Source organism: Alnus glutinosa, chromosome 13 (genome assembly GCF_958979055.1).
Source record: "Alnus glutinosa chromosome 13, dhAlnGlut1.1, whole genome shotgun sequence".
In the NCBI taxonomy this organism is placed as follows: Eukaryota; Viridiplantae; Streptophyta; class Magnoliopsida; order Fagales; family Betulaceae; genus Alnus; species Alnus glutinosa.
In genome coordinates, this window is record NC_084898.1 from 3408028 (window position 1) to 3427207 (window position 19180).

The 19180-nt window shown below is 34.5% G+C and overlaps 1 protein-coding gene and 1 pseudogene across 1 annotated transcript; one reads left to right on the forward strand and one right to left on the reverse strand.

The window, feature by feature from the left end:
* Positions 1–2946: 2946 nt before the first annotated feature.
* On the forward strand, positions 2947–6217 carry LOC133854745 (sugar carrier protein C-like). Its single transcript, XM_062291012.1, has 4 exons — positions 2947–3297; positions 3422–3747; positions 5015–5644; positions 5741–6217. Exons 1-4 carry the CDS (start codon positions 3168–3170, stop codon positions 6215–6217), a joined length of 1563 nt encoding a protein of 520 aa, XP_062146996.1. The 5' UTR covers positions 2947–3167.
* Positions 6218–13786: 7569 nt separating this feature from the next.
* Positions 13787–14662, reverse strand: LOC133854600 (sugar carrier protein C-like; annotated as a pseudogene).
* Between the last annotated feature and the right edge of the window lie 4518 nt (positions 14663–19180).

The window sequence follows — 19180 nt, forward strand, 5'->3', positions numbered from 1 at the left end:
TAAAAACTTAATTTTTTTTTTTTACAAAAATAGAAAAGTAAAAAGAAATGGAGAAGGTGGCTTCAACTACCCCTTTGGGGGAGGGGGTGTCTTGTGAGCCACTCGTAAAGCTGGTTGTGGATGCATGGCTCGCCACCAGCCCTGACCCATGGGTGTGGTTGTACGGCTACCCTCATGAGCTAGGGGTGACTGGCTAGAAAGGCTGCTCCAACATTGAGGGGCCACCCCAAATGGCATTGAGGGTGACTTGCTGGCTACAGCCTCCCTTGCCACCATGCCATTTTCCCGTTCTTTTTTTCTTTTTCTTTTTTTAATTTTTTTTTATAAAAAAAGACTTATTTTTAAGTTTTTAATTTTAATATATTTACATTTTTTTTTTATTAAAATGACACGTGTCTTTATTCTATTGGTGCTGATGTGGCATAGAAACTGAATCCATCAAGTGTTTTCACGAAATTTGACAGGAATGACTAAATTGTTAAGGAAAAATATAAAAAAGCTTATTCAACTAACCACCGATTTTAAAATAGCCCAATGACTTTTCAAGTGTATGTTTTGTAAAGAACTTAAAAAACTTCTTTCTTTTTTCTTTTTTTTTTTTTGTTTTTTGTTTTGAATGTTTTACTCTAAGAAAAGACAAGAACTGGAGAAGCTTAAAAAAAAAAAAAAAGAGATTTTTTTCTAAAAAGTTGTTACAAGCTTTTTTATTTTGTCCAAAGTTATGTTTTCCATTGCGATCTCAAACAGGAACTATCCAAAGGCTGGTTAGGTTTGTGTCTTCATCAATTTTTATCTAACTTGGATAGTAAGATTGAGTAATAGACGTGCAATGAATTTTCTTTATCCTTCTTTCAAATTTGAATACGTATAAAAGTTTAGGATAACGTTATTTACTTATTTATTTATTTATTTTTATTTTATTTTAACAAAGTTGGAAAATCTTCATTGAAAAAGAAATTGATTCCCGAAAGAGAATCTAACGTTATCCTAGTCTGGATTGAATTAGAATTTAGAATAATTTTCTCTCACCTTATGATGAGAATCAACATGCACCATTAAATGATCAATTGCATATTCCAGCTGAACCTATTACTAGAGCAAGATTCACGAAGATCAAAGAAGCACTTAATGGGCTGATTCAAGAGATTTTGGATGATTTTAAAACGGGAAATTCCAAGCTTGGCCCAAAAGAAGATGAAGACGTAATAAATTTAATCTAAGCTATTGATGGGGCTGATCTTGCTTAATTGGGCGTGGATTAATGGCCTTAATTTCCTTGGAAATGGCGTGGATTAATTGCTGATTATAGCTTGATTGTTTTCTAATTTCAGACTAATTAATTGGCTAATTGATTTGCCTATTTCATACCAATTAATTGACTGATTGATTTGCTAATTCTATACCAATTAATTGCCTGATTGACTTGCCTATTATTAGTGCTAAAATTTTAAGCTCCTATATTTTTAATCCTTTTTTTATATATATTTTCTTATTTTTGAAATACGTTAGTTTCCTTTTCCTTATAGTAGACGTGTAGGGCTGAAAATGTCATATATAACCTTCACTCATTGTAATGACGCATCACTGAATCGAAAATGTAAGGTTTGTTTTCTTTTATTGGTTCTTCAGAGAACTTGTGAACTAATTAAAGATTCTTCCTTGTGGCGGTTAAAGTTTATACCTTCGTTTTGTGATTCAATTATAATCATTGGGTTGGGGTTTGTTATTTTATACCTTCTGTTCGTGATTCAATTATAATCATTGGGTCGGGTTTTGTTACTTTATATCTTCGGTTCGTGTTTTATTTATAAACGTTGGGTCCAGGTTTTCTATCAAAAATTCGAATTTTAGTTTTCTTGGGCAAATATTCCAATATTGTTTGTTGGGTCTTAAAGCGTGTCGGTTGAGGGTCGCATCACCTTATTTCGGAGAAAATTTTGATAATTTTTGTTTTTAATATCTCTCGTTATTTTGAGAATAATGGTTTTTTATTTCTACATCCATCTCTCTTCTTATTTAATTATCTTTCAGTTGTCGGACTTAGAAAGATGGATTACAAGAAAAAGGTAATTTTATACTTTTTTTATCCTTCTTTTTAGCTAATTCCAATTTATTAAGTTACTGATTATTCAAATGACTGAAATTTCCTACGACCCACATATAAGAGTGACAAATGTCCATTAACATGTGAGAATCACATGTTTTAATAGCATGTGTTTCTGACATGTTTTTTTAATAGTATTAATAAAAAAAATGTGATTCTCACATGCTTAAAGGACACGTCACTCTTATATGTAGATTGTAGGAAATTTCCTATAAACCGATTTGTAGATCCAAATCCTAAATGAACTCTAACATGAATGCATCTATAGTGTTGTTTTTAAAACAAAAAATTTTGAAGTGGTTCAATCTTAGAGACTTACGTTTATAACCATGAAGTCCTTTAGGATTATATCTTTATTGTAAGTATTTAATTTTTTGTTACAATGTGTTGTATTTATTGAGGAATTAAGGTGTGATAAAAAAGACAAAGTAAACCAAATAAGGTAGAAAATTAATTATAGACCTAGAAGGAAACTAAATCCACGCTTGTGAAAAATGTCACCCGTTAGAGCCACCTTGGGAATATAATGTACGTAGTACATGCATATAGCTAATTTAATTCATTAGCCTAATTTCTTGACAATATATCGCAGTAATCCAAATATTATGTGGGCAGCTTTATTTGTTTTATCCACAAGAATAACGTTCTTGTGTTGAAAAGGTAGTTTTATACTTTTATCCTTCCAATTAATTAATTTACTGACTATCCAAATCCTAAACGAACTCTGACATGCATAATTAATTGTTGACTTGTTGTTTCTAAATTAAACTCGGTCAGTCTATATATATACGCATAATATAAGCTATCATCTTTGCAGATAATTACTTGATACTTTGAAACTACGTAAGGATAGAACTCGATCTTATTAGAGTAGAACTAGTTCTACCAGTCATATCCCTATTATAGTAGGAGATCTCCGGCACCGCATATATATATAAGCTTCACATCAGATTTGATTCTCTAGCTATTTCCTTACTCCGATCCTTCTTTCTCTGTTTCGATACTAGCTAGTCGATCCCACTCCTTTCTCTGCAATAGGAAAGTACTGCAAAATTAGGTTAAAATGGCTGGAGGAGTTATCGGTTCGTCCAATGGAAAGAACTACCCAGGCAATCTCACTTGCAAGGTGCTCGTAACATGCATCGTTGCAGCGATGGGTGGTCTCATTTTTGGTTACGATCTTGGAATTTCAGGTAACGTACAATTAATATTGTTATAGTTTATTTACCATGTTTTCATATCATTAATTACTTTTTATTTCTTTTGATTTACTAATATATTTATGTTTTGGTGTACGTACGTGTTAATACATTATAGGTGGAGTTACATCCATGGATTCCTTTTTGGAACGGTTTTTTCCGGCTGTTTACAGAAAGGAAGCATCGGTGAAGCCTTCCGATGATCAGTACTGCAAATTTAACAATCAAACATTGACGCTTTTCACTTCGTCGCTGTATCTTGCTGCTTTGATCTCATCCCTTTTTGCAGCATCGATAACCCGAAAGTTTGGGAGGCGTACTACGATGCTTTGTGGCGGAATACTTTTCTGTGCTGGTGCACTTGTCAATGGCCTTGCTCAAGGGGTGTGGATGCTCATTGTTGGTCGCATGCTTCTTGGTTTTGGAATTGGATTTGCTAATCAGGTACGTAGAATAATTAATTAATTAATTAAGCTTAATTAATATCTCTCTCTCTCTCTCTCTCTCTCTCTCTCTCTCTTATCACACTAAAACCACGTCTTTGTTTTCATGTACGTCTAAGAGTGCACCCTTAGTTGGTGTTTATTGATAGCGTAGAGAGTAATTGCTTCAGCTCTTGTATAGCCCAAATAAAAAGCAAAAAGAGAAAAGACGTTAGTCTAATATTTTTATTTGAAGCCTCAGGCCCTCAGCTAGCCCGATGGCAAGGCCCACCCAATGATTGGGCCACAAAACCATCGATGCCAGTTCATCGTTTTTTAACTCAAAGATGTTGATAACTATTTTTATTTTTTCGTTTTCTATATATTAATCTATTCCATAGCAATTTAGGGGAAAAGGTTAAATTCTACAATAAATAGATCAAAGGTTACAATACCATGTGTGCCCGCTGGTCACATGACATATAGGACTGTAAATTAACAAGCCTATTCATGAACATGTTTGAGATCGGTTCGGATAAACTCATCTCAAATGTAGTTCATTTGATATATCTCGTATAAAATATATGTCTGTGTTTTTAATTTTTAATTAAGCTTAATATGTTTCTGTTTTCTTATGATTACATTTTGTTAACGAATTTGATGAATTAATAGATTATTTTTTAATACCCTGGCTCGATTTCCTTTTTACATTTAGCTTTTATTGGTCATTTAATTTTTTAGATGTGTCAATCAGGTAGAACAATTAAGCTTAATATCTCTCTTATCACAAGAAAACCACTTTGTTTTGATGTACTTCTAATTTAGATTCACATGCATATATGTAGAATTAGAGTCTCTGTTTATTTTAGTTTTAATTAAGCCTAAATGTTTTTTTTGTTTTTTTTCCTTTCATTCATGAATTCAAGTAGAGAAATTATGTTACTATTGAACCATTTTTTTTTTCTTTCCCAATGGTGATGATTACATAACAATAACGAATTTGATGTGTTAACAATTATTTTTTAATACCCTGGCTCTCCTTTTTACATTTAGCTTCTATCGGTCATTTAATTTATTTGGGTATTTTTTTTTTCTCAATATAAAATAAAAGTCGGTCTTTTTTCTTGAACACTAGAAGAAGAGAAAATTATGTTAATTTGAACCCTTTGTTTGTTTGTTTGTTTTTGTTTTTTTTTTTTTGTTTTTGTTTTTGTTTTTTTTTCTTTTTTCTTTTAATGAAGATAATGATTCCAAATTATTGTCTGATTTTCTTATATTTTTGTTTGCAGTCTGTGCCAATCTACGTCTCTGAGATGGCTCCGTACAGATACCGAGGTGCTTTGAACATGATGTTCCAATTGGCAATTACAATCGGCATCCTCGTCGCCAATTTGCTAAACTATTTCTTTGCTCAGATCAAGGGCGGTTGGGGATGGCGCTTGAGCTTAGGCGGTGCCGTCGTCCCTGCTCTGATAATCATTGTCAGCTCGTTTTGTCTTCCTGACACACCCAACTCTTTGATTGAACGCGGCCATTTGAAGGAAGCCAAGGAGCAATTGGTGAAGATCCGTGGCATTCCCGGCGTAGACGAGGAGTTTAAGGATCTTGTCGCCGCGAGTGAAGGCTCTAAACAAGTGAAACATCCTTGGATGGCTATTTTGGACAGAAAGTACAGACCTCAGTTGACAATGGCCATTGCCATTCCCTTCTTCCAGCAATTCACTGGCATGAACGTGATCACATTTTATGCACCTGTTTTATTCAAAACAATTGGTTTTGGAAGCAATGCTTCACTAATTTCTGCTGTGATTACTGGAGGCTGTAATTTTCTTGCCACGATTCTTTCAATTCTCACTGTTGATAAGGTGGGAAGAAGGTCACTTTTTTTGGCGGGTAGTGTTCAGATGTTCATCTGTCAGGTATTCCATAAACTCATAAGCCCCTTTTCTTTCATTTTTTAATGTATGTCTATATATATGTATATATATTTGATGGGGTATAATATTTATATATAGGTTATTATTACGATTGCCATTGGTGCAAAGTTTGGAGTGAGTGGAAACCCGGGTGACCTACCCAAGTGGTATGCTTTTGGGTTGGTCTTCTTCATCTGTCTCTACGTGGCTGGATTTGCATATTCCTGGGGACCTCTAGGCTGGCTGGTACCAAGTGAGATTTTTCCTTTGGAAATCCGCTCGGCTGCTCAGAGCATCAATGTCTCAGTCAACATGATCTTCACCTTTGCCATTGCACAAGTCTTCATGTCAATGTTGTGCCATTTGAAGTTTGGCCTTTTCATCTTCTTTGCATGCTGGGTGGTGATAATGAGCTTCTTCATTTACAATTTCTTGCCGGAGACGAAAGGTGTCCCAATAGAAGAAATGGCAGTTGTGTGGCGAAATCACCTTTTCTGGCGCAAGTTTGTTTGTTCCGACGGAGATGCTCCTGCAAATGGCGATATTCAGATGGTTAAAAGAGTAGACACTGCTTGATTATTGTATTATTTAAAGCCTTTTAATTTCATTTGAATCAACAATTTAGTTTGAATTTTATTTTATTTATTTATTTAGTCATAAGTTTTATGTAATCGTGATGAGCACCTCCGAACTGACACAAATTCGACACGAAATTAGTGAATTCGGATTGAAGTTTCTAGCTAACACGTTTAATTAAATGGGTTGTGTTTTATTTGACTTATATATTCTTATAGTCATGGCTCGAAACGACCCGAGATCCTTCACACAAACACAAATTGCATTTCACCCCTACGTGGCACAATATAAATGAAAAAAGAATTAAGCAACAAAATTTGACAAATAAATTGTCCAGATTTAGCATGTCATTTGAAATTCTCCCATCTGAAGTCGATAGAATCTAGCAAACAGATACACAATGTTTGCTATGGTGTGACGTGCCAAAAGTTCAATTAATTGACTTATGCAGTTGATAATTCTAATTAGAATACAAAACATGTCAAATTTGGTACCTTTTTTTCTTTGGGTAATTACATTTCTCCCCCATGAACTACCAACTTTTGTGCTAATCCCCTACGAACTACCAACTCGACCAAAATAGAGCATCAAACTATCAAAGTTACAAGTTTTCCCCCATTCCGCCAGTCAGAGGGGTTAAATCCAATGGTCAACGCCTCACGTGACCGTTACAAGCTGTTTTACATTATTTTCTTCATATTTTACCCTCATCTTCGTTGTCAGTTCATGGGGGCATGTTGGAAGAGAGTGGTAGTTCTTAGAGAAAAATGTAATTACCCCAAAGAATTAGAATTTACGCCCACAATTTTTTTTTTTTTTTTTAATAAGTAAACACCAACAATTATTTCTTCAATTCAAATCAATTTCTTCCTATTTTTATCTTAAAAGGTTTAAGTTTACGTAATTAAACTTTTACATTTAAATTTTTCTTTTATATATATATATATATATATATATATATATATATATATATATATATATATATATATATATATATATATATATATATATGAGTGATGCACGCTTCACCAAAGTCAATTCAATAAAATTCCAAAATACCTGCCCTTTTATAATACAAACAAAAAAGCATCATGTGTCCAAAAATCTGTGTTCTGCTTTACATAATAATGTTAGTGTTGTTTGAGAAACAATAGCATTATCCACTTGCCATGGTGTTGGATGATAAAAGATGTGGTACCAATTGTAAAGAGACTACATGCATTATGTATTGGTTGACAGATACATGAAGATTTTCATTTCTGAATCAGACATTCAAAGGAAAGTTACAACCAACAGTTACTTGATAGGAATAAAAGGATCTAAAAGAACATTTACACATAAAAAAAATGAACTCAACTCAACTTGACTCAATTAATCTGAATTGTATGAGATACATTTTGTTCACAAGAACAAAAAATAAAATAAAATAAAATAGTTCTCTCAACTACAAATTCTAATCTACAACGACTAACTCCTCAGAATAATAAACAACTTCCTGAACTGTCTGTAGTGCAAAACTTTCAGGTGGCCCAGGATGTAATATGACCCTCTTGAACACTTCCTAAGAATAATAAACAACATATAGCATAAATATATATAAACAAAGAAACCAGGATTACGAAAGTAGAGCAATAGCAGCTGCAGAACAATAACAACGAAGATGAAAAACTAGCTATGATAGTTAATTTTGAGACCTTAGTGTTCTGCATTGGAAAATAAGTAGAATCTAAAAGATCAATTCCAAATCTATAAGTAGCAAACATTTAAACATTTCAGAATTGAAACAGACATATAAAGCAATAGACATCCTGCATATTTGAGAATTCAGCCATTGGGACAACACAAAACAAGAATTCAATTACAAAGATATAATATTTTCAGCAAATTCATTCGGGTCAAGAATTATGTAAATTAATTTAGAAAAAATTCTATCAAATCACCTTAACCATTTCAATTTTGGATCCAACAATGACATCCCCAAGTCCCCAACAATGACTATCATTAAACCCATAATCCTTCATCTAACAAATATAGATCCAAACTATGCAATCAACCCTTAGCTAAAAAAATTCAAGATTTGGGTAACACCCCAAAAGGCTGACCTTTTCCCACATACTCCAAAATTTTTTATAAGAACTTAATGGGTTAGAAAGAAAAATGTAATCCAATAACATTGGAGCACATCTCCATGAACTGAGAAAGGAGAAGGCTCAAGCAGAAAGGATTCTTAATGGTATAGCTCGGGACTCGCCGGCTACACGTGGATTTTAAATTTATAAGTTTACCACTCGCAATAGTACGTATCGATTGTACTATAGTAAAGGTGATCGAACCACAGAGATTATTGGTTGTTTTGCGTAATGGAATATGGAAAGAAACGTATTTAACTTAATTTAAAAACAAAAATAAAAGTAAAGGTTGTAGAATTGAAGCTACAACACGTGAGTAAAGAATGAAAGCAGAAATGAAATTAACTTAAAAGAAAACTTAGGGTGTTGATCTTATCCAATCCTCCACCAATGCAATGCTTAAAGTCTATATGGACCTTCCTAACATGCTTGATATGAGCGCGTAATGGGCGTCAACCATTACGACGACCTCGACACGAAAATACTTTCGTTAAGACGTAGTTATAAAACACCTAGTTTTACATTAATCTACTCCACATAAAGATTAAACTATAATTGAAAAACATTTACTCTACCAAAGGTGTGGAGTGACTAATGCTCCCTAACTTACTACTCTAAAACACATCCCAATAAGCATACAAGATATATGAAAACCCTAACTAGGCCACAATGATAAGGTATCTAGTTTCACACCAATTTATTCCATGTAAAGATTAAACTACAATGGAAAGACATTCTATACTACCAAAGGTATGAAATGATCGGTGTTCCCTAGCATACCCTATAAGGTGACTCTAATAGGTAGTCATACATTAAGTCATATAGAACCATTGCAAAAGACATCATTCTTATTTCCAAAAATGTTGGTTTTACTCAAGACTTCAAGAAAAACTCATAGACAAGTTAATCTATTTTTCATGAATAATTGGATTGGAATATTGATATCAAAACCTTTTAGCATGAGTTTTGATATCCTCTAGCCCTCAACAATCATCAAACATCTAAAGAAAATCCTAAGAACCTCAAGAACACTACATGGTTTTGGATAGGATTAGGATCAAACCCTAAGAACTAAATTAGCTAGACATGAATTTAAACTAATCTAGGCATGGAAATAAATGAAAACAGTAAAGAAATCAAGAAGAAAATGAACTAAAACAATAAATTAAAACTTCTACAATTCGGATACAAGAAAATGAAGAAGAAAACTAACTAGAATATGAAGAACAACAAGGAAACAAACTCTCTGGATTTCGGTCCAGAGAGTAGCATCTAAGTAAATGAAAATACAAGAAATTGAAGTGATACACCTGAGCAAATCCGAATAAACTCCAAAAGATGCATGTTCTAACCTAAATCCCTAATCTCATATATATAGAGAATTGGATTTACAAAAGACCATCAAGAGTTAATCCTAGCCGCACAAACAGAGCTGGTCGGCGTCCATTTCTGTCCACAAAATCCAACTTATGATTTGAATTGCATAAAGAATGCAAAGATCTAGAAATATCTGATTTTCTGGAAGACGGAGAATTCGATCGATCGACTTTTATTTCGATCGATCTAACTTTCGATTGATCCAACTTTATTTCGATCGATCGAACTGCCTTGGCCAATTCTTCAACTTGCAGGAAAATGACTAAAGTACTCTTGATGTATTTTCAGGTCTAATTCAAGTGTTTTGAATTAGATTTCAACTAAGACCTGAAAATAAGACATAAAACAAAACTACAACAAAACGTTATATATACAATACGAACTAGGTCTAACAAATGCAATTTAAGGGGTCTTGAATCGAATAATTCAAAACTTATCACTTAACTTGTTTTACGCATAGATAAAATCCTGGAAACCATTTCCTCTAAAACCAGGTTAAATACTTTACAGAAATATGACTAATTTTTCCCTACAAGATGCTACCATCCAAATTCTGCATATAACAGGCGCGAATCTGAAGCTCAATTTAACTTCTACACTAGAACGCCTTTATGAAGAATCAAGATCCAACAACAACCCAGAAGAAGCTTAAAAACCACAACAATCAGATAAAAGGCACTACTGAAAGAAAAATGTTAGCATCCGAGTAGGCATAGAAAATGAACTTTAGATTGAAAAAAGATGTACCTTTTTTTTATGTTTTGCCTCTATTTTGTAGCACAAACATCTTTGAAGAAAATATGGCTACAGAAGCAAAAAGAGGAAGAAAAAAAAAAAAAAAGAGGAAAAGAAGTGTGTTCAGCTATGAAAATAAAATATGACTTCTAAACAACCAAGTGTGTGTTCGTGTGCAACAAAATATCTAAAGTGCAGAAAATAAAAGAGACAAGATATTTGTTGACGAAGTGAAAACTCTGTGAAGAGAAAAACCACTCCGGGACAGCCAAACCCAGGAAATTCACTATCCAAAGACAAAGTAAGTTACAAAGCACTCGTACTCACAAAACCTATTGCAGTAGTCATACATTTAACTATAACATGAAGCCCATCATGAACGCTTCCCAACCAAGTCTCCTACTTGAAGGGGTCTTTAATGAATTCTTTTACCTTAGGGTCGACCACTAAGATAGACTTCACACGAACAATGGTAGCACACATAGGCAACTAGAGAGCTAGCGGATCTTCAATTCTCCCTAAACACCCTCTCTAAGCACTATGAAATTCTATATTGAATTCTTACAAATAATAAGCATAGAGCCCTCAATGTATAGGCTACAAAAAACTTAATTCTAGACAAATTCGAACTCTAGCTGTAGAGCGTCCGGACGGAAGATAGCCTCGTTCGGATGGTCTTCTGCGATCGTCTTTCCATAATAGCGCAATTCTTTCCAAAACAAGACCACGTCCGGACGGCTTGGTCGAGCGTCCGGACAGTCTTTGCAGAAACTTCCCAAATAAGTGTCGACTGAAATCCAACTCCGAGTAGAAATTAGAAAAGCTTGACCTAGCGTCTCGACGGTGTTGCCCTGACTTTCGAACGTCTTCAACGCTGAAGCTTCTAGACACTGCAAGGCGTCCGGACGCTTTCAAAGGCCTGTCTGGACAGTTGCACAAGAACCGTCTAGCTGTCTTGGAATTTGCATGGAATCTTCATAAACATCTTTTAGAAACTTGTGACAAGGCACATGGCTTGAAATAAACACTGTTCATAAAACTTGAAGATTCTGAATAAGACCGATAATCCTATTTAAATAGCAACCATTACATAAAGTATTTTTGTCATCCAGAATGTAAGGAACATAAAATACTAACAAGCTAGCAATGTACAGATGGAAATGGAGACAAAAAGCAACGAAAATTACCAAATCAAGCTCACATTCAATGCCATACACTTTCAAAGTGGGTTTCACAAAGCCCATAAAAGATCAAGCCCTATATTTCGAGCCACCAACAATTCCTTATACCCCACACACTCAATCCCTCTACCTTCAATCCAGATCCAAATTCCCGAAACTCAATACTAAGAGTCAAATTTGTTGATAGAAACATAAAGATCAGGTGGTTATAATACCATGGGGTGTAGAACTCGATAACGATGAAGTCGTGGTTGCTGACAGTTTCGGAGAAGTTCGAGTGGTCCAAGGTGAGCACAAACTCCTTCAATTTTGAATCCTCGACATCGATCCTTGTCAGAGACGACATGAAGAGAGGCACAGCGAACACCACGAAGCCAATCAAAACCCTAGACTCCATTCTCGCAATTCAGTCTCTGTGTTTGTGGTTTTTTGGTTCTTTGTATGTGTGAGTTTGAGGGATTTTTATGCTGTTTGAGAGTAGAGAGAGAACGAGATATGGCGTTTACTTATAAAATAAAAAATTGTTAGCGTAGATTCTAATTCTTTAGGGTAATTACATTTTCCCCCCATGAACTACCAACCTCTTCCAACATGTCCCCATGAACTGATAACGAAGATGAGGGTAAAATAGAAAGCAAAACTTGTAAAACGACATGTGACGGTCACGTGAGGCGTTGACCGTAGGATTTAACCCCTCTGACTGACGAAATGGGGGAAAACCTATAACTCGATAGTTGGATGCTCTATGTTGGTCGAGTTGGTAGTTCATGGGGAGAAAATGTAATTACCCATTTTTTTTTTTTAAACAAGTAGTTTAGTTTAGTTTAGTTGTTTTATTTTATTAATTTTTTATTTTAGTTTTTAAGATAATAAGGGTATTATAGGAATATAAAAGAGTGGCATTTTTTACACACATTGGTAGTTTGATGTATCACTTTAATGCACGTATCATTTCATGGGGCTATTTTAAAAACGGTTGCTAGTTCATGGAGCCTTTTTATATTTTTCCCTTTATTTTATTTATGTAAATACTGGTATTAACTTATAAAGGGCAACACACCTTTGGCTAACCTTATATAGTCAACGGTTATGCGGTTATCCAGTTGCAGTTATTAACAGCTAGCGGTATTATCGGTTAATAATCACCCTACTTGTACATCCCTAATAGACATGGTCTGCACTTGATTGGATGCATGTGTAAGGTTAGTATGATCACTTGTCTTCATCATTTACTCTCATTTTAACTAAAATATTTTACTTGTTGAGGGAGTTTGATCCACATGTAAGGGAAGTGTTAAAATATAAATTAAATAATTAAATTTATCATTTTTTATCCACTTAAATTTTTAGAATAAATAGTACTTTAATATATATATATATATATATATATATATATATATATATATATATATATATATATATATATATATATATATATATATATATATATTACGCATGCGAACGATGTGGCATGTGGTGTGGTAGTATTTGTATGGGATACGTGAATGAGAATTTGATGAATTTAATCTTTAAATAGGAAGTCCGCAAAATGGGGTAATTGACAAACTCATTTCCATTCCATATGTGTGTGTGGGTGTTTTCTTTTTCTTTTTTCTAATCATTCCACATAATTTGAGATGACTTTGAAGTTGATGAAAAGTGTTGGAGTCACTCGAAAGTGAGTAATGCTATAAGGATGACTCATGTGGTAATTGGGATTGGTTCTTCATCTAGGAGCTCAAAACGACAAGTAGATTTCTATATGTTTTTGTTAGAATATATTTTCCATATATTTTATATTTAAGATTTGATTACAATCAACCATCTATTTCAATAATATGAAATATATATATATATGACTGACCTATATAGGCTTATAGGCATGGCTTGACACGGCCTGAATTAGACACTCGAACATGAATTGCATGTCACCCCTACTTCAACCTTAACCTGCTAGTTTTGAGTTGGGTTTGTCAGGATTGGTTCTTCATCTCGAACTCGAACACTCGAACACGGCCTGAATTAGGACTATTTAATGAAATTAGTTGCAAAATTATGAACATATCTGAATGAATTACTTTAAAAAAAAAATTTGAAAAAAAATTGTTAATTAAAATGAAATGAAAATGCTTTAAATAATACAATAATCAAGCAGTATCTACTCTTTTACCCATCTGAATATCTCCATCTGCAGGAGCATCTCCATTGGAACAAACAAACTTGAGCCAGAAAGGGTGATTTCACCACACAACTGCCATTTCTTCTATCAGGACACCTTTCGTCTCTTGTAAGAACTTGTAAATGAAGAAGCTCATTATCACCACCCAACATGCAAAGAAGATGAAGAGGCCAAACTTCAAATGGTACAACAATGACGTGAAGACTTGTGCAATGAGGAAGGTGAAGATCATGTTGATTGAGACATTAATGCTCTGAGCAACCGACCGAATTTGCAGAGGGAAAATTTCACTAGGTACCAACCATCCTAAAGGTCCCCAGGAATAAGCAAATATAGTCACATAGAGACATATGAAGAAGACCAACCCAAAAGCATACCACTTGGGAAGGTCACCAGGATTTCCACTCACTCCAAACTTTAATATATATATATATATATATATATATATATATATATATATATATATATATATATATATATACACACATTACAAAATGAAAGAAAAGAGGCTTATGAGTTTATGGAATACCTGACAAATGAACATTTGAACAGTGAACACCCCCCGCCAAAAAAAGAGACCTTCTTCCCACCTTAGCAACAATGAGAATTGAAAGAATCGGGGCAAGAAAATTGACGCCCCGGTGATCACAGCAAAGATGAAAGTTGATAAGGTGAGAAGAATGTCTCTTTTTTTTTGGCGGGTAGTGTTTAGATGTTCATATGTCAAGTATTCCGTAAACTCGATCATAAGCCTCTTAATATATATATTGGGTTATAATATTTATATATAAGTTATTATTACAATTGTAATTGGTGCAAAATTTGGAGTGCGTAGAAATTCCATACTCGAACACGAATTGCATGTCAACCCTACATGACACAATATGAATGAAAAAAAAAAAGAAAAAAAAGTACACCATCTTCCCCAAAATTTCAAAATCTCCCAAACCTCATTCCTCCATCTCCACCAACCGGCCGCCACCCATCGGTACCCACGACTACTGCCGACCGCTGCTGCCCACGACCACGCCAACCAAGCTCGCCACCCACCGCCGATCCCTCATCTCTCTACACACTCTCTCTCTCTCTCTATATATATATGTGTGTGTGTGTGTGTGTGTGAGAGAGAGAGAGAGAGAGACTTATTCATGGGTTTTTCTTAATTTCTCGGTACGGGTAGGTTTTAATCGTGAGTTTTGAAGGAATATTGGCAGGGGGTCTTGATTTTTCGGTTTGACCTGATTTTTCGGTTCTTTTCAAAGGCATTTAATTTGAGAGCTAGGCTGCTTAGTATTGGGTTTGTTGACTCTATTAGATCTTCATGACAAAAGGGATTTAACTGCGGCATACAAAATCAAATAGCAGCGGTTGGGTTGGTTTTTGTTTTGTGGATGATAAATTTTTTGACTTTGTGAGATTTTTTAATAGAATTTCTCTGAATTGTATGTGGATGTTATCCAGAACTTTTGAGGCTTGAATTTTAAGAGAAAAAAAAAATTACTTTCTTTTTCTTTGGGTATTGTGGAACCATAACTAAGATTTGAGCTTTTTTTGTTTTCACTTGCAGTGGATTGACAAGCTTTTTATTTGTTTGTGTTTTTTCTCTGTATCGATCTTTGAATCACAACCATTAGAGGTTATGAAGTTGGGTACAAAGAAGCAAAAGCATGGAGCTTAACAACACCTGTGAGAAGATCCTGGGTATGTTCTCCCAAAAAGAAAAATAACTGAATATATTTTTATTCATTTTTTGATCAGCTTATGCTACTCAATTTGTAAACATTGCTTCAGCATTGCCTTATGTAGTCAACTAACCATATATCTAACATAGTAATGTATCACCTTGGTTTTTATATGGACAGAAATTTCCTACAAACTGGTTTGTAGAAAATTTTTTACAACTCACATATAAAAATGACACGTGTCTTTTAAACTCCTTTTCAAATGGTATGATAAAAGTAAGTATTTTTACTTTTCCGGGTTCTAGTTGCTTGTTTGAGTAAACATGTTGATTATTGTTGTGGAAATTTTCTACAAACCGGTTTGTAAGAAATTTCTGTCCTATTTATATAGGCAGGGACGGAGGAAGGGGGGGCCGATAGGGCCATGCCCCCCCCCCCCCCCCCCTCCCTCAACTTTTAAGAAGAAAAAATATTAAAGTGAAGAAATGGACGGCTGAAACTCAACTGGGACGCCGCCATTGATAAGAAGAAAAAGATTATGGGAGTGAAGGTCTGGCTATTAAGGACTCTTTGGGACAGCTTACAACTACTTTATGCATGACCCAGTGTCCCAGCCTTACATCTTTGATCTAGCTCGTCATAGAATTCAGTTGTGCAGAGAGTTGGGCATTCGAAACATCATTCTTGAGGGAGATTTGCTTGAGATAGTCACTGCCATGCGGAAGAATGAAGAGTGGGCGCAAGCTTACAGTAGTATTGTTGATGAAGCTTGGATCCTCCTGTCCTCTTTCCAGTCCTGAGAGATCAGCTTTGTGTGTAGAGAAGGGAACCACTTGGCTCATGGTTTGGCTCGTCTAGCTGTCTCTAAAGAAATTAACCGCACTTGGCTAGACACATGGCCAGATTGTCTTTTCAAAAATAAAAAATAAAAATAAATAAAGCCACATTCTTTCTTGAGGGGGCAACAGCTCCAGGTCAATGGATCCATTAGCACCCATGGACTCCAAGAGTGCTCGATGCAAAATTATTGAAAAAATAAGTCCAACAGTTTATGGATGTAAGCTGTTACATAGAAAAGAAAATATTAAAATTGGATTATGTATAATTTACTTAAAATTTGCTTATATGTATATACTTTAACCCTACTTTTAAAATATATATATATATATATATATATATATATATATATATATATATATATATATATATATATATATATATATATATATATATATATATATATATATATATATATATATATTTGGCCCCCTCTCATTAAAATGTCTAGCTCTGTCCCTGTATATAGGGATGCAAGCCAGCCCAAATGATATGGCAGGCACTGCCACCAAAATCTTCTTCTACTCCCAGTCCTCTGCCCTTCTCCTTTCAGAGTACAATTCCTTATTTATGAATTTGATTAATATATAGCACTTGATTAAAAGTACCGCAAGAGTTTTATGAAATTTGTGTTCTCTCTCACGTAATGGGGGGTCATGTCTTATTGTTTTTATAAGAATACAAGTTTACATTTGTACATGGACTGTTACACTTTGAGATAGAATCCATAACTAACTGATAAAGGTTTGTATACAGGTTGTTTGATAAAATGACTAGGTAAAGCATCCGGTTGGTGTTTATCTCTCTATCTTCAGTCCGTTCTAGATTTATTTTATCACAATGAGGATTGACATTGGGCTGATCGATCACTGTGTTGTGGATGTGTCTCAATAAGTTGAACCAAAGATGTTGGTTATTACAAACTGCATTTTGCCATGGGTTTGGTTTCACGGCCAGGGAAATCTAAAGGAGACACACCAACTTATGCTCCTGCACCGTACATTGTACTAAGATTCGACAGAATAACAAGCTTTAAGTTTCTTCTTGCAAATTTCCTTGGGAAAAGCTTTAATTCAGTATGCAGATGGCATATGAGAGTTCTGCATCAATAAAACAAAATTAATGAATAACCAACAAAACATTTATAACCATGAGAAAATGATCACCATCCTTGGCAATCAACACCTGGAACATTGCAATATTAAAGCCTATTTCAACTTCCTCATTTGACAGAATGCAGTATATTATAATTGTCAAATAATAACTAAACAGAAAAATTAATTAAAAAGCAACTATAATTAAACTGATATTTTTCTCATGAAGCGGAGGTCACTAGTTCGAATCCCTCCTCCCCCTCTTGTGTGGACGTGTCAAAAAAAAAATATAAGACGTCTCCTCTCTCTCTCTCTCTCTCTCTCTCTCTCAAGCAGAGACATACATGCATGCCCAATCTGGACATGATAATGCAAACTAGAGGTAGAAGCTTAGGCTGCAAAATAGGGACTGCATTAATACGCATGTGACCAACATCATTAAATTTCACCCAAAACTCAATACACCCACTGGCAACCTTCCCGAAACAACAACCTTCCTGGATTTGGGTCTACAACAAGAGAGAAATTAAAGGAAGCTGAATGAGAGAGAGAGAGAGAGAGAGAGAGAGAGAGAGAGAGAGAGAGAGGAGGGATCGACGGTGGGTGGCGCTCTTGGTCAGCATGGTCGTGGGCGGCAGTGGTTGGCGGTCAGCGTTGCTCGTGGGTACCAATGGGTGGCAGTGGGTGGAGATGGAGGGATGATGTAAATTTAGGATCTAGCTAGCAAACAGATTAACCATGTTTGCTATGGTGTGAGGTGCCAAAGGTTCAATTAATTGACTTTTATGCATTTGATCGTTCTGATTATAATAAAATAGTAATAATTTTTGCATAATTCTCATACAACTTTTGCACAACTCTTGCACATGTGAAAGTTGCTACTTTGTTTTTTTAATAAAATAAGATGTGTATTTTTTGAACTATTTACCGTTCAAATATAACCGTATATTTCAATTAATTGACTCTGCTGATTAATGCAAAGCACAAAAAGATTCTCACCCTTCAAGATTTTAGCTTTATCAAAATATAATTGATCAATAAATATTCCTATCAGGTGATTATACGATCTGTCATTCTTGATGAGCCTGCATCGATCTAATCCATCTATCATAATTTGTCTCTAATTATAAACTACTAATTAAGATTTTGGGATTAAATCTTGTTGTAACTTCAACAAATCGAACAAGCTCACATGAAAAAAATAAATAAATAAATAAAAAATGAATGGGATACATGGTGCTTTAATCGGTAGGCCTGAGAAAAAGACGGGTCCGTTCAAATTGGGCCTCAGAGGAGTCCAAGCTCCAGAATTGATTTGTGTCTTTTAAGCTTTTCGTAGGGCAGGGCTCGGATGAAGCCCAAAAAGAAAAGTGCTTGCCTAGCTAGTTTATAGAAATGTAGCCTGTCTTTTTACTCAAAATCCATTGAGATTGTGGCAGTTACAATATTAATGAAATGATCAAATTTATTAGAAATAACTGATAATTTAATACGATATAAGAGTAAAGGCTTTGAATTTAAACTTTATCTTCATCACTCACCTCTTAACTCAATTAAATATTTCACGAGATTAAGCTTTTGAGACAACTAGTAATTTAAGGATGTGTTTGACATTACGATTTTGTAGATAAAAAATGCGATTTTAAACCAAATTACAGAAAATGAATCGTTTCTAATTGCGTTTTAAAAAAATTGCGATTTGAAAATGCAAAAAATCTGCATTTTCAAATAGCAATTTAGGGGATTTTT